Below are 17,536 nucleotides of genomic sequence, written 5' to 3'. Positions count from 1 at the left end.
ATGTTTTACTATCATTGGGACACATGTTTAGGGGGGCAATGGACCTGAACCCGACCCAGACCCGCCGGATACACCCGATACGGGTTTGGGTATGGGTCCAACATTTTGACCTGGCGGGTTGGGTTCGAGTCCAAAACCTAGACCCGAACACTATTCAGGTATGGGTCTGGTTCCGGTTGGACCCAACCCGTACCCAAAAATTGTTGGAGATAAAATACTTTAAGCCATGTTCGTTTGGGTGTATTAAGGATCGTATACAATAAGACTTGTACTCATCTTTAGCTACTAAATGACAAATTAGAAGACTTAAAATCTAATGATGAGTGATTGTGACCTTGTTGCCAATAACATAGGTATACGATAGTAAAAGAAAAAAAAAAAACTCATAGTGAAGGTAGCAATGGACCTAAGACCCGACGGGTACAAATATAGGTCCAATTTTTAGGTGCAAATACTTTCGGGTCTGGGTCTGGATCCAGCTGGACCCGATCCATACCGGAACCATTGCCACTCCTACACATGTTGACATTTGAACAGCTAAAGCATAGGGATATAGCTCGCAGCAATATAGCTCCATGGTCTTCTCAATAAGGGGAGATTTTCATTGTGCTGTTGTACAGTAGGGAAATGTAGAGGCAATGACAAACTTCAAAGAAGAAAGCAAGGGATTGTTCTTCTACGTGATGGACAAATTGTATTTAGAATACATCGATTGGCTTACTAAAAACGGTTTGATTAAGGCCATGTAGAGATTAAACATCATCCACAAAATCAAAGGTTCTTTTCGGTAAAAATTGTGAAGTTTTTGTCATATGTTTTTACATGCATATTTTGTTTATGATGCACAATTACATTATTCATTTTCTTGAAGGCCTTCAATCTTTAATAAGTTTTACGTATGTATGTCATTATGACGTACATTACAATATCCATCTTTTCGATATATTTTTTTGAGTAATTCAGTAGAGATGACGAGCCCTTACCCGTTTTTGAAATCATTAGTGATTTTTAAAGACATTAGGTGAAAATGAAAGCATAAACTTTAGATGGGGCACAGGTGGTGCTACCACCAAGACCCCAGCCCCATTCATGTTAGCAAGTAGCAAATGTCATGTTAGCAAGTTTCCAAAGTTTCAAATCTGACAATTGAAACACAAAATAATACGAAGATAACAGTACAACTAAAACGCGCAATGGAAATAGATACCAAACATTAGCTGCTAAATAATGCAGTAAGGTGACACTGGATTTGTCATAGTAAGATCAATTATCATGTTCTAGATTCCACTGTTGTCTAAGCTTTTAGGACCTCCTGACACTGAAATGTAGAGAAACCTGACTATGATTGTGGCATAGAAGTACTTTATATGGCCATGCTACATTTGTGCTACTGCAAATCAGTTTGCATTTAGCCTATAGCTGAATATTCCAAGCAGGAGAGGTAGAGAAGGGACCACAAAATACTTTCCCTCGCCTAGCTGCATTTGCGTTATGCTGATTGATTAAACCAGTGAGATGCTAGTGAAACACTTACAAGCTGCTCTAAATTCACTTTTGGGCCAAGAAGGAATTTAGGGATGTTGAGCATGCCTTGTTCTTCATATCTTATCTCGATTATGGGTCCAGATGACTTAGATCTGACTCTTGTCCAGATGCAAGTCATTTGGAACCCACATGGGTCTAGGTCTGGGTAGGGTCCGGGTCCATGTAAAACTTAGTTGGGTTAGGTCCCGGTCGGGGTCAACCCAGACCCGACCCAACCCGTTGCCACCCTACCTTTCGCATTAAATGTTAAGAATTAAGAAATTCTCATAATTAGGATCTCGTTTCTATCCCACATATCAAAACCTATTTGTTTAGATATCGTTTTCTATATATATCTTTTTTTTTGACAAGGGTATGATATATTATTAGATGAATTGAGCAACTACAAAAAAGCATGAAATGCTTACAATAGAGATTGAGAAAGAACTAAAGAGTCTAGAGTACCTCATTTCTTGGCTAAATCATCAGCATTGACATTAACCTCATGATAAACATGATGAAAACTCACAATGCCAGACGAAACCTGCATGAAACAATTGTTCTTTTCTAAGTAAGCCTAATTCCAAAACCTTGCGTTGCTTCTGCCAACTTCTCATAGAACTGAATAGGATATTTGACAATTCAATTAAATGCTTTTTATGGTGCACCACCATTTACGTTTATTAAATAAAGGTGTTTATAAGAGTTTGGTGAGTAATGTCAAGGGACAATGCATCTTTTAGACTCTTGCTTGATGAATATCACTTTAGTAAAATGCAGGATACTTGCAAGCCATACTTCTCAAAATTATCTAAAAACAACATTATTGGAATGGTCAAAGTAATATTTAAAACAGATCAATGGTTCAGATTGGAATCGTCGGATCCAACTGGAACCAGCCGATTGCTAGTTCAGGATGGGCTCTAAGTGGTGAACCACTTTGCATCTTTTGTCGATTGACTTCAAGTATGAAATGCAGATGTTTAAAAATTGTCATGCATGCAAATCTCAAAACCCTAATCTTTTGGAATAAAAAAGGAATCACTCTCTAGTCATTTAATGTGAAATCAGACGGTTGGGGGTATTTAAGTGACCATAATTAAAATGTAAAAAAAAAAATCTCAGGGACCTTCAGTAGGGTCTTGCATACCCCAAGCTATCCAATTTCTCATATGACTTTTAGGTAATTACGACCATCTTGTACTAAAGATAAATTGCCTTATATTGTACCATCAGAAAAAAGATACATAAAAAAGAAAAACTGCAAAAATGGTCTAATGTTGATTTTCAATAGTCCACCATTTAGTATCAGTACTCATATTTGTTAAAGTGATGTGATGTAATTTACACGACTCATTCAAGTTTAGATGAGAGCTTGATTAGTTTTGATTTTCATGGGTGAGCTTTTTATATATGTCCATACTCACATAATTTACATGTGTCTAGAAACATCCAACAATCCATATTTTTATCAAATGGCAAGAGTAATATGATAATAATATTTTTATTATCACGCATTAATTGTGACCTGACAAATTCAGTTAGTGATAACTTATAATATTATTTATGACTCAGTCCTAGCCAAACGATCAATTAAAATAAGATAGTTGTGGGTATAGAAACACATCAAAGTTCCTCCTTTTTAACGGTTGGCAACAATTTAGATCGTTGTACATATGAGGTAGTTGTGGCAATGGGCCAGGCCTAGGCCTAGTTGGAGTTGGCCCAAGCCTAACCCAAACCCATTCATTACTGAGATTGGGATGTGAAACTGAATGTTGGGGTGGTACCATTAATCGCAGTCAAAGTCATCAAATTTTGAATAGAGGGATGACACATCTCAGTAATCTACTTTCACATATGACAGTTTCAGGTGCTGTTATTTTGCGTTAGGAATGGTAATGGACTCATTGTTTCATCATTGTCAAATCCTTCTTCCAATTAATTCAGGTTAGCTACACGAATCTAGATTCGTCATTTTACTTTATTAGGGGGCATACCCTTAGTGACACTATAAGTCCTCATATCTTTTCTTACTACTTCCAATCATGTCCTTTTTAAGCCTTTCACTTGAACTAAGTCACACTTCCTAATATGTAGTTGAACTGGGTCTGCGCCCCACATGGCCGCAAAAGAATTTGTCGAACCTTGCGGAGGAACCCTTAGGATTTCGAGGCATTGGATTCTCACCAATGTTTGCATTACTCAAGCAGACATTCTCGCTTCCGCTTCGTCCACACCTGCTCGTAAACCTAAGAATTGTGTTTTACCAAAATTATATATTATGATAAAATTTAAAAGTGTGCCTTAATTGGATTGTTTAAGGTTGTATGTGAGACGTTTTATTTATTTTATTTATTTACAAATTAGTTTCAAGGATTTGGATAGGTTTATTTATTATTTTGGATAGGTGTTCAATTTTTATTTATTAGGATTAACTTATATTTTTAGATTTCTTTAGTAGTTAATTTCTTATTTTGTGGTGAACCTCTATATGGGAGTAGATCACGTGGGATTCTATATGGGTTGGACGAAATCAAAAAGGTTACATGATTTAAGAAAAGAAGGATGGGTAGGACGTTGGGTCTTGTATGAGATGTGCACTGGTGAAAGAAAGTCATACAAAAGAAGAAGATCTAAGAAAAAAAATAGGAAATGGGATGTGCACAGGTGAGAAAAAAGTCCTACAAAAAAAAGGATCTAGGGGAGAAGAAAGGAAAATTTGAAAAGGGGATCTAGAGAGAGATTAACTTGGGGGAGAGAGAGAGGTTGACATGAGAGGGAGAGAGACAATTATATATTTTTTGTTTAGTTTTTCTTTTTTTCTTTTTGAAGTTTGTATTAAAAGAGGGGGACAACCCTATAGAGACTAGATTGGATATTTTGTAGAGAGATTTTTATGAATGAAGAAATAGAGTTTCTTCTTCCCATGGTTTGATTTACAGCCATAATATTCCTCTATTATTGTTGAATTTTTTATTGTTTACGATCGAAAGAAAGCCGGATTTAATTTCCTAAACTCCTTTTGCATCCAATTTCCTAGACTCCTTTTGCGTCACTTGATATCAGAGCTATGGTCGTGGAGGTCGCAACCATAGGAATTCCGAGCATTGATAACTTGACGAAGATGGTTGAAAAGTTGTTGCACAAAAAAAGATTGTAACTACGCACATCGAACAAGATGAGATCTACGGTGTTAGATGAAACCATAGGAATTTTGAGCATTACCAAATATACAAGAAAATTGACAACTTGACAGAGATGGTTGAAAAGTTGTTGTACAAAGAAAGATTGCAACAACACACATCGAACAAGATGAGATCTACGGTGTTAGATCCATATTGTGCAAGTTCTAGTGGAGATCGGCATAGATCAGAGCATGAGTCTGAGTGGGAATGGCCTGATATTACATTTCATCACACGTATGGGTTCAATGCATGACAGCATCGACAGAAGCACGAATGCAAAGAAAAATTGGGCAACCGACAACCCCAAAGCCGATGTTATTGGCGTAGGGGATTAAACCAAAATTTGTGTCGAGACGGCAGATGAATAATCTTACTACATCCAGATTGACCTTTGGAGCAGGATCCTCGCAAAGAAATACCTAAATTTGTCATTAGAGGTTGATACGTTGGAAGGTACAAAAAGCCCTAAATGTAATAAAAAATGATAGATGTATTTATAGTTCAATCTGTTGAAAGAGAAGAGAAATTATGGATATGCCTAGCCATTTTATTGATAAAAGAACGGATGCTTTTGAATTTGACAATGACGAAATTCATCATTACATCAATCAGAAGTAAATGTTAACTTTTAACATTATTTCTGTCGAATAAAATGTTGAATTTGCAAGTGATTCACTCTTAATGAACAAAGAAGAGCAATCCATGACTGTAATCAAGGGGGATTTGGGCTTGGATGAGAAAGCAGGGATAGTGATTTCTGATCAAATTAGATTATTGATGGTTAGACATTAACTATCTTTGTTACCATTAAATGATGAGACTCCACCTGAATCTTTTAAAGATGAGGATATGGCTTGATTCTCTATTCAACAACTTATAAAGAAAAAAGTTGATGATATCTCGATTGTAGTTTATGATATGGTGCCAGTGGCAAAAATTAGGGAAAATATCTTCATATCCATTATTTTTAGGTTTCATTTTTTGATAAATCCAAGGTTTCAAAAGAATATCTTCTAACCCCCTTGCCACTTTAAATCTATTTGTTAACCTAAACAAATGTGAGAAAGACATATTATTTCTAAACTCAATCATTACTCTCTCTTTAGTTATATACCCCAAATTTCTCTCTTTCTCTCTCTTCTTGTGTCTCTCTCACTTTCTCTTTCCTCTTGTATTTCTCCAAACACCTCTCTCTCTCCTCTCGATAACATGTCACCTTCGTGAAGCCCTCCTGTCTCTCTCTAGAAGTTTGGGAGGATGGCTTTTAGAAAAGGCATATCTTTTTAGATTTGTTTGGCCTAAAAAAAACAGGTTTAAATTAGTTTAGGGGGTTAGAATAAATAAAATCTATAATTTTTATGCCCCAAGATATCTTTTAAAACCTTGGGTCTATTGTGAAATAAAACCTAAAAATATAGGGTATGGAATATTTTCCCAAAAAATTATGTGCGAATTGAAGATGTTCAGAAGATGTGATGAGAATTATGGTATGAACATGGAGAGTCGTGACTGGTTGCCTGTTATGAAAAAACTTAACCATGATGTGTGGAATGGTTATGATAATTTGGATGGTTTAGTCGTCTATTGGAACCATTTCATAATTGGTATAAAATCTTTGAAGTATGGTTTCAACAACATCATTTAGTGTGGCATATGCTTATTAATATTGTTGATTTGGGATGTTCAAGAGATGTGAGAATGATAATTTGTTGTAGGAGCATGTTGACTTTTAGCCAATGCACTAGAATTAGATTTGATATTAATTACTAGAAGAAAAAAAAGCCTCCTAATCAAGTATGGAAACCATCTGATGGCATTTGGTCTATGAAAGAAGTTATTAAATTATTTGAGGGTTTTATTAAAGGGAAAATATCCTATTATCCCTTATTTTTAACTTCTATATCTCATCTGACCTAAGAATTAAAAATATTACTTGTAAACAAAATAACTCCATCTTTTCTATCTTTCAACTCCCTAAACCCTTTTTACCATGTATTATTGACCTCAACAACTTATGAAATGACTCTAACTCTCTCTCTCTAAACTTCATCTCTCTCTCACATCATCGTCTCTCTCTCTCAAAACTCCATCTCTCTCTAAAACCCAAACTCCATCTCTCTCTAAAACCCAAACTCCATCTCTCTCCTTAAAACTCAAACTCTCTCTCTCTAAAACTCCCTCTCTCTCTAAAACCCAAACTCCATACCTCTCTCTCTTGTCAACGTTATATTATTCAAGTAAGGTACACCTCAAAACTATGCCAACAATGCAGTTTCAGTGCCCAAAGCCTTGCAATGATATGAAAATCTATTGTTGCCCCCAATTATAAAATTTAAAATTCTAAAAATAGTGATGATCAAGCAAATCTATAAACACTTGAAAATCTAGAAGATGAATGGTCTAGATAATGTGTTAGAAGATCAACTATTAATTATTTTTAGGACTAGAAATCCTATATATGTATATATATATATTGAGGGAACCAGTTCAGCTGGGACAATTTTCTATTCAGATCGATCGATTTTGCTACAAATTGGCAATTTTTAAAGCCTTAATGCCAACTGATGGGGATCGTTGCTTTGTTCAAACAACAATTGAATAGAAAATAATTGATTAAGAAAAACAAAAGTGTTCAGTAATGTTAAAATTTATATGGGTTAAGAAATGGATAACTTATTTTCTTGGGCTTTTTTATTTTAGTTTTCCAACTTGATCGATACTATTAACATCTAATAGCAATTTTTTCAATTTTTCAAGTTTTGGTTATTTCTATGGCAGTACAAAATTACCAAATCAAATGGCCCCATGTACAAATTTTAGCCAAGAATAGAGCAGTACTATATTAACAACTTCAAACTACTCCATACTTAAAAAAATTAAGTATGAAGCATTTCTATACGAACAATATTGAACCGCTTCATGCTTGAAAATGTTTCAAAGTATGGAGTGGTTCAATGTTCCTAATATAGATCCGTCCTCCTCTTGACCAAAAGCCATGCATGGGGTGGTTAGAAGTTGCTATGTCGAGCCACCCCAAACACGTGACGGTTCAATTATTGTAGTTTCAACAATAGAGATAACTAAAAATTCAAAACTTCAAAAAAAAACAAAGACGTGGTTTGATGACTTGGAAGAGATAACTAAAAATTCAAAACTTCAAAAAAACAACAAAGAGGTGGTTTGATGACTTGGAGGCAACAATAAAATAGGACCTCAACATAAAATTACCTAAAATATTGGACCAAGCCGTAATAACACAAATATCTTCAGTTCTACACATAAATTTTTTTTTAAAAAAAAACATGTATTAATTGTCCTATTAGTTGGACCGGTCAAACACAAGTTTTAACAGTATTTTGGGTTTTATCAGGATTTTCGACCAAAAGAATCCCCATCTCTACCTTTCACTATACCAACAAAAACTCTTGGTAGTCTTTCATGTCTTACCAATGTTTCGTCTCACTCCTTGGACCTTTCTCTCGCCACCATCTCCATCAACAACTCATTCCATGCATCGACCGGACCAGGCAAGCACCAATGAATACAGTCATTGAATGCTTCCATCTCTGGCCCGTGCCAGTGCTCGTTAGGGTGTCCATCTGGCCTCACCATCATGGCCTTTGTTACGTCCAAAACCTTAATTCTTTTGTCCCTGCTTACTTTGCTTACTTTCTTTACCTCATGCACCTGAATTTCCCTCACCTCTAACTCGAAAGCACTCTCGCTAACCCCTTCTGGACCCAATGGCTCTGTCCTATTGCACCGCCCCCCTTCATTCCATGAACCGTGCTCGAAGTGAGCTGGCGAGAAAGTCCTCACAAAATACAGGCCTTTGCATTCATCGCACTCTTTCAAAGCTCTTAAAGCGCTATGAAAAGCCTTTCGAAGGGCAAAAGCTAACCCTAAATCTTTGAGCTTTCGTTTGTTGCTGTCACAATAGAGACAACCAATCGGGTGACCAGACTCGTAGAATGTGGACGGTCGGAAGAACCAGTGGGCATCAGAGATTACTGCAACATCATATTGGGCGATCGAACGTGTCCAGTTTGCATCGGGGCGGTCGAGGTGGATGTTGAATTCACCAGAAGGAAGGCCGTTTCTGATAATTTCATCGGCGTGGACAAGAAATTTGGTCCAGAAGACAGCGAGGACGAAATTGTGGGAGGGGAAGTGCCATCGCCGGAACCTGTCGTCGTGGTCGTGGTAGATGTCAGTTGGGGTCTCAACCTGGAGGTGTTACAGCAAGGATCTTGTTATATTTGAAAGTGAAGGAGATAGAGAAAGCTATGCTCTTTCAAAATCAGAAGGGCAGGTACAGATACTGAACATGCTCAAAATTCACCTTTTTGAAAGATTAATGAGTCAAAAAAATTGTAAATTCAACTTTTTAATAGGAAAATGGATTTCGAGGAAAGGTGTTATATTGCTCATTTTCAATACGCAAAGGTGCGTCAAATGGAGACATTTGCTTTACATTGATTGTGCAATATAAACCATTTATAGTGCTCATTTTCAATTGAGGACCTTTATAAAATTAAAGTCCACATACTTGTTTTGTTTACGAGGATTTAATTTCATATATTCAAGATCTAAAGTCAAATGTGACTCTTGGATCTTGGGGACTTTAAATCACATTTAACTTTGTATATAGAAGCATGTCCGTAAATCTTTAAAATCCGAAATTATAAAATGGCTTTGTCACTTCATATCTTGAAGATCCAAAGTAAATGGAATTTTCAAAATAAAAAAAAAGAAGTATACATCGGGGGAAGGGGGAAAAGAGGGGTGACGAGGGTGGGTTCTTTAATAATGTTAATTTGAAGGGATGTCAGCACAAATTTCCCTATTAAGCTCTAATCGAGGGCAGTAGAGATTATTTGTCTAAACAAACAACGGCAATTGGTTGTCAAAGGTAGCATCAACTGCCAGTTATCTAAGTAGATGGTGGATGCGATTATGATGTAACATGTAGCATATGCCATCGGTGCATGGCAATGGCCCATATGCCTCCCGCGGGCTATATTGTACATTTACACACTTCAGTATAACTCCACGTAGGATAAATTTTAGAACCCCAAATTTTAGTGATGTAACCTGCCATAGATTGACATCAATAAAACATTTTTGCTAATTGTACCTTCTATCCAAGTGAAAAAACATAATTTTTCAAGTTTGAATAGATAACGTCAATTATTAGAAAAAAATAATTTTTCAAGTTTGAATAGATAACGTCAATTATTAGAATGTGAGATCAAAATGTTAGAAAACTCAAATTTTCATTTTTCTTTTTTTCTTTTAAAACTAATTATCTAGTGATTATTAAGTAGCTCCCAAAATTTCAAATTGAAAAAATCTTCCCAAATAGGTCTTCTAACCGAGGGAGTAGATATATCCATCGGAGATTGTTCTTGTTATAAAAAGATAATAAAAATTTCTCTTATGCCTCCCCTAGCTTACAGTTCCAAAAATGGCCACCCGCCATTATCTAGTGCCATGAAGAGAGAGAAAAAAAAGGCCTCAACTAGTAATTCTGAATAATTTTATCCTTTGAATTGATATACATTAAATAGTATTATTTTATTAACTATTTGGTACATATTATGTATTTCTAGTTATTTCTAATTAAAATGTGTGATTTTCAGCAAATGATGATAAATAAAGTAAATCAACTTTTTTAAAAAATAATATTATATACAAAACTACCTAAAAGATTATCTCAGATAATTTTATGAGGGATAATGCCAAACAAGATATAATTCATCGTCAAGTTTAATTTTTCTGTAACAAACCCCTGGTCATTTCCTAAGTATTTGACGCAAGAGCGTCTACACTTTTAAAGGGAGAATATTGTAAATTTACTATCTCCAGTGCAAGGGAGAAATTTATTCAATCCAAAAGCTTGGGATCCACCAAGTAATAACTAGGTTATTATTTTGAAAAGAAATTAGATTTTGAGTTTATTAAGTACTTAGATTTGACAGTAAAAGAATTGGATGATCTCTTTTAATTTTAGGATGATATTTTGTGCGGCACACTAAGAGTGTATTTTGTTCTTTTATTTTTTCTTCAGGTTAATCTGTTCAAGTAGAGAATTTACTTATGGACCCGGTTTCTATGAGGCCAGGCCCGCATATGTAGAAATGCGGGCATGTTAATAAATCTAGTTTTGAGATGGATTTTAAGACTTAATTTTAAGGACATGTAATCTCTAGCATGGAGATCATGACTATATATATAGATATATAGATATATATAATTAAAATTAAAATAATAATTGTAGTAAGAAAACATTTGGACCGTTAATTTCTATTGTTTTTAAATGGAGCACCTACTTGCATCCATATTCAACATAGATGCTTTACACTTTTTGGACCGCATAAGTAGAAATGCAGTCCAGCCCACATGAAACAATTTTCCTTTACTTATTGATCCAATATAGAATGATTCATATTTTTGGAAAATTGATGTTGAATACTCTTGAGTCTTTTACTTCTCATTTTACCTTTATTTTTAAAATTCCAGCATTTGAACCACCCAAAAACTAAAAATAAAAATTAAAAATTAAAATAAATAAATAAGAAGAAGAGTATTTTGGGTGGTTTGCTCTTTGGAGCCTCTCAAACACCTAATTTTTTGTGTTTTGGGTGACTGAGTGGTGCACTTTTTGAACAATCCAAAAACTCAAATTTTCTTTTTCTTTCTTCTTTGAATGATCAAAAACTCAATTTCTTGCCTTTTACACAATTCAAAGCTGAACTTTGCAAAGGGAATGAATAAAAATTTGAAAGACTCAAAAAATTGAGATTCACCTTAAAATGTTCCAAAAAATGGATCATTATTTAGTGAAAATAATTTAAATAAGATGTCAACTTTATACTATTGAAGTAACGTATACCTTAAAAAACTTCTAGAAGAGAGTGTTCCGATATTGAAGGAACCTTCAATCTCATCATCTTGACCTCAAGATATGTGGATATAATGAAAAAAAGAATTTCAATTCCTAAATATACTCCATCTTATAACCAATCATTTAAACAGTTTATTTTCAAGAATTTAAAAGTGTTTATTTTCAAGAATTTAAAAGTGTCAATGGATCTGCTTGATATGTAACTGTGCACCATTTTTAGTATTTTAAATGACGTAGCTCGAGATGAAAATAGACTTTAAGTCACCAGCACGGCATAAGGGAGGCAACGGGACTTGGACCCAGACTCGGACCCAGACCTCAACCAAAATATGGTGTGGGACTTGGACTCGGATTAAGACCCAGACCTGACTAGACTCGACCCAAAACTTAAAATATTTATGTATTTAAAATATATTTTACATAGTGAGACCCGGATCCAACTGGACCCGAACCCAATCCCAGACCCAAATATTGTTCGGGTCCAAGATTTGGACCCGGGCCCAACCCCGTAGAGTCAAATTTTTGGACCCATATCGAGAACCCGGATGCGGATCAGATCTAGCCCTCGAATCTCGGGTCGGGTCCACTTCTGGGTCCATTTAAGTCCCCGAGATTTGATACTACGCGTGGGTTGGGCTTTACGTGGGAACCTACAATCTTTTGACTTGAAAAAAAACCGCACTTCAGCTGTAAACGTCCGAGTCCATATATTCGACAAAGAAACGCCAAAAGCCGGGAAACGCGGGCTTCTTTTTGTTATTTTCCGTGCATCTTCTTCTCCTTTCTACTATTCTAATGAATATGAATCCTTATTAAACATTTAGAGAGAGAGAGAGAGAGAGAGAGAAAGAGCATAGGATATTTTAAAGAGAGAGACTTCTTGTTTCTCGATGCAACCAAAGTCAGTGGAATTGAGGGAGCTTTCCTTTTATTCTTTTAGCTTCCCAAAATAACGCACTAATCTCTCAAAAGAAGGAGAATTAAAGGAAAAAAAAAAAAGAAACCGAAAAAAAAAAGCTATCTCGGATCTCCTCAAAAGCTCTTTTTTTAATGTATCGAATACTTTTCCCTTATTCATTTGATTAATACTTTTTCTTATTCATTTGATGCTTAGTTAAATCACAGGACCTATATCCATATCTTAAAAGACACATTCACCTTGGGATTCATAAAAGGAAAAAGTTTACATAAAATTCTCCCACTTTTCAATTTCTTCAAAACATTTTGGATTTTTCATTCTTGTCATTCAAAATCGCAAAATGCAGGTTCCATTAAAACTGTACTCAGTTCTTGTTTCATGCAATTCATAAAGGAATAAAAGCAGATAGATACAGAGAGAGTGACGAATGCTCAAACCTGAGAAAGCAAGCATAGAAGGGACTCCATCTGGTTTCTTGCAACTGAATCTCCTACGAATACGAGCTTTTTATGGCGAAAAAGATTCAGAAATCTTTTGGGGTCGAACCTCGGGAGCTCACAACTATCTGGTTTCCACCTCCATTTCATATAATCTGTATCAATCCTCCCATGTTTCCCACAATTCTTTGAGTCTGGCAACGTTGGGCACGTCGAATTTGTATAGATGGGGCCTTCTAGATCCCAAACCCAGCCCCCCGAAAATAAGTCACAGCTATCTTCTGCACCAAACAACAAGAAACAATAGATTGATACACATGAAACAGAAGAATATGTCGAATTCTTACATTCTCACAAGAACTCAACTGGTTTCTTAGTGTTTTCGACTTACCCACTTTAGGGATTACAAGAATTTGATGGTGGGAAGGCCTAGTAAAGAACAGCTGCTTATATATTGGCACAGGAGAAGAGAGAAGAAACAGAGCCAAAAAAATGCAGAAGGGGAGAACCATCAAGAAATAGATGGTTTTGGTGGGATTGTTGCCACAAAACTTCTTGCAAGGATGGAATTCAAAGCTTGAGGATTTCATGCTTGCATGAGAGAGAGAGAGAGAGAGAGAGAGAGAGAGAGAGAGAGACAGACAGACAGACAGACAGAGAGAGCTCCCTGCAATCTCTTGCAGCTACTGTGTTCAACTCATGAGACAGAGAGAGAAAGAACAACTCTCAATTTCCATGGAAGAAAGAGTTGAGAGAGGATTAGAGGGAGAGAGGAGAGAGAAAGAGATTGATTTAAAGGGACCCTGTTAATTTAATGTAAATATCAACGGCACCCAGTCTATTTTTTCCGTTAATTGTGGAGAGACTGATAGTTGGTGGACAGAGGGAAATGGAGGTGCATGCATGCCTCCTTTCTCTCTCCTCTTTTGGGATTTTCACACTATGCACCTTCCCCTCCTTATTCAGGAATACAGCAATCTTGAAATAAATTGTGATTAATTAGTAAATTCCAAGTGTCATTTAAGGAGTAGATGTCTCATTTCATTGTTTTTTTCCTCAATTTATTATTTCCTTTTTAAATCTTCTTTCCAGCACCTATTGCCACAGTTCCCCCCTTTACTTTTTTTAAAAGGAAATTGATTTTTTTTTCTTCAATTTATTATTTCTTTTTAAAATCTTCTTTCGAGCACCTATGACCTATTGCCACAGTTTCCTCCTTAAAAGGAAATTGATTTTGAAACCCAAATGTGCGTAACCAGGAAGAACATGCACGACCATATTGTACACTTAATCCCTTGGGTGACAGAGCTAGATAAGAGGAGTTTTCCGACGATAAATTTAGGGAACCAAGTGAATATTTTCAGAAAAAATATATGAAAATCAGAGATTGAGTTCTTCATATAGATTTCACTTTCTATTCAATCTTGGAGTATTATTATTTTTCGTAAATATCTAATACAATTTGAAACTCCTTCTTTTTGAAGTTAGTCGCTAGGTTGAAGAGGTTACATCCCAAAATTTGGGTTCCTCATAAAACTTTTTAGATTGAGATTTACCCTAGGCAATAAATCAACAATATGCTCCCCATGGTAGCGCAAAATCTTTTAACATTACGAATAGGTAGATAAAAGGATATTAGTGTGGTGTTTGTATTGAGCCCAGGCTCTAAACAATCAAATTATAACCCACCTTCAAATAGCTTCGAGAAATATAGTTTCAATATTGAAAAGTTTTGTGAAAGCTTTAAATTATAATTTTATCTTTAGTTATAAAATTTAAAGTTTCAAAAATAATGTAATCGAGCAGATCTATGAAAACTTGAAAATCTTAAAAATTGACGGTCCAAAAATACGTTGCAAGATACATTATTTTCAAAACTTGAAATCCATTTTTTTCTCATGTCCATGCATCTTGATGTCAAGATGATCAATCTGATGATATTCGGGCAACAAAATAACCTCTTTTATTAAAAATTTTGAGGTAAGATTTAATTTGATTGTTCAGAGCCCAAGTCCTATATAAACTTTTTCCTATTACTATAATTATTAGACATATCATAGAGAAAAATAATATAAAAAGTAAACTGACAGAAACATAAATATTTAAACAATATCCTCGCACAACATATAGAGCCAGAATCTTCCTATTTAATAGTTAATATATGTATTTTATTAAATATGAGTTCATTCCGAGTCACCTATGCAGGATGCTCATGCAGAGGGAGGTTTGGAATCTGTACATTAAATTAAGAAATGTATCAGGAGGGCATTTGGGATATTAAAGAAGGATGGTAGGTTGAGTAAAGAACAAAACAGAGAAGAAAGAAAATTAGAAAACGAAGGTAAAAAGTACAGATTGAAGGAAAATTTGACAAATACTGCTTAAAATTTTGCAATTAATTCTCCCTAAGAATCGACCGTCCATTACAACTATCACCTTGACTAAAAAGTTTCTTTGGGCCCAAGGTAGGAGATTGACCTAAGTAACGGAAATTTCGGTCAGGTCTAAAAAGATGCGAAAATAACCGGCCGTCCTGATATAGGTGGCACCACAACTTCGGGCGTCTCGAGCCAATTTTTCTTTCATTTTTTTCTTTAATTTTCGTTATTTTTATTATTTTAGGAAGACTTAATTTTGCAGTATATTTTCTTTACTTTGACAAAAAGACCATCCTGGTATTGCCAACAAATTAAAGGGAAATTGGTCTTTCAAGGTCCGTTAATCTTTAAATCGCAATTTGACCGTTCCTACGACATCTCTATCAAATTTTAAATTAACTAGTTCTATAGTGATAGATCAAGGAATTTCAGATTTGAAATTCTCTCGATTTTACCCTATAAGTAATATTATAATCATTATATATAAGACGGATATGTCTTATATTTTATGCCAACTCTGGGTATAATATAGGTGTTTATGATTTATTTTTATTTTTGTTTTCTGTATTTGTCTATATAAAACAAGCTTTATATTCGTATTAGTCAAAGACATTGAGTCTCTTTATATAAACCTGCCACGCTGCACAATAAAAATTCTTCTTTTTTTAATTGTTGTTTCCATCTTCTTTATTTCCTTTAACGATTACCTAAAACCAGTGTTTAAAAAAGTGCCGAGTCGAACCGGACTCGCTCGATTCGACTCGAAAATCGCCATGGACGGCTCGAATCGGCGAAAAAAACGGTAATCGTCCGGTTCTAGAGAGAACCAGACGATTCTGTACAATGACTCGCCGATTCACTGTACGGAATCGGCAAGTCCCTTATGGAATTTTTTTTTTTTTTTTTTTTTTTTTTTTTTTTTTTGTAATCCATGATATATTTTTTTGTAATACTTGATCGATTTTTTTGTAATCCATGATCGAATTGTTTTTTTTTTTTTGTAATCCATGATCTAATTTTTTGTTTTTTTTTTTTTTTGTAACCCATGATAGAATTTTTGTAATCCATGATCGAATGTTTTGTAATACATGATCGAAATGTTTGTTTTTTTTTTTTGTACTCCATAATCGAAATGTTTGTTTTTTTTTTTTGTAATCCATGATTGAATTTTTTGTTTTTTGCTTTTTTTGTAACCCATGATAGAGTTTTTTGTAATCCATGATTGAATTTTTTGTAACCTATGATCGAATTGTTTTTTTCTTTTTTTGTAATCTACGAATGAATTTTTTGTTTTTTTTTGTTTGCCTTTTTTTTGTAATCCATGATCGAATTTTATGTAATCCATGATCGAATTTTATGTAATCCATGATCGAATTTTTTGTAATCCATGATTGAATTTTTTGAAAATTTGTGATTTTTTTTTTTTAATCCATGATCGAATTTTTTTTTGTAATCCATGATAGAATTTTTTGAAAATTTGTGATTTTTTTTTTTAATCCATGATCAAATTTTTTTTTGTAATCCATGATAGAATTTTTTGAAAATTTGTGATATTTTTTTTTTAATCCATGATCGATTTTTTTGAAAATTTTTTTTTTTTTTTAATCCATATTATTTAAAGAGAAAATGAGAGAGATGATGATTCTGAGGCTACCCTATCCCAGCCATATTATTCACATATCGAGTCCCAACAGCAACAGTGTAGGGATGAGCACGACAGTGCAGGTGAGCATGAAGGATGGACAATCTTCGGGGATTTTAGATTGGGAACACAACAAAACACTAACACTCAGGGATTTGGGAATAGTCAGACGCCTGCTAATATCGATGATTCGTTTTTAGATCATATCAATGAATTGTTAAACGAATTCAATCAATGGCACCAGCGTGACCAAGAAGAACAATAACGTCGTCTATCATTTTATTTTTAGATCATATGTTACTAATTTTATGCTTTATTGTAGTCCATGTATGTTGATATACTTATTCCATGATAATTATGTGTTTATCCTTTTGTGTGATGTAAATTAAATGCTGAATGGCGGTTCATGCAGGGAAAGAACATACCAATATTCGCATATTCATTCAAAAACATGAAAATTCTTAATGGAGTACCCTCATTTCTTATTGAATTCCTAAAAAATAATATTTATAATAAACTTTAATAATTTTTTTGGATTTTT

At 34.6% G+C, this 17,536-nt stretch overlaps 1 protein-coding gene across 1 annotated transcript; it reads right to left on the bottom strand.

Annotated features, from left to right (window-relative positions):
* Positions 1-7,964: 7,964 nt before the first annotated feature.
* On the bottom strand, positions 7,965-13,972 carry LOC110006708 (xyloglucan O-acetyltransferase 3). The gene is made up of 3 exons (XM_020663262.2): positions 13,367-13,972; positions 12,976-13,256; positions 7,965-8,939 (listed from the first exon to the last, which is right to left on the bottom strand). The coding sequence occupies exons 1-3, from the start codon at positions 13,563-13,565 to the stop codon at positions 8,172-8,174; spliced, it is 1,248 nt and encodes a 415-aa protein (XP_020518921.1). The 5' UTR covers positions 13,566-13,972; the 3' UTR covers positions 7,965-8,171.
* Positions 13,973-17,536: the final 3,564 nt, after the last annotated feature.

This window comes from Amborella trichopoda, chromosome 10 (genome assembly GCF_054954075.1).
Source record: "Amborella trichopoda isolate Santa Cruz 75 chromosome 10, AtrichopodaSantaCruz75HAP2 v2.0, whole genome shotgun sequence".
NCBI lineage: Eukaryota > Viridiplantae > Streptophyta > Magnoliopsida > Amborellales > Amborellaceae > Amborella > Amborella trichopoda.
This window is presented reverse-complemented; position numbering and strand designations above follow the sequence as displayed.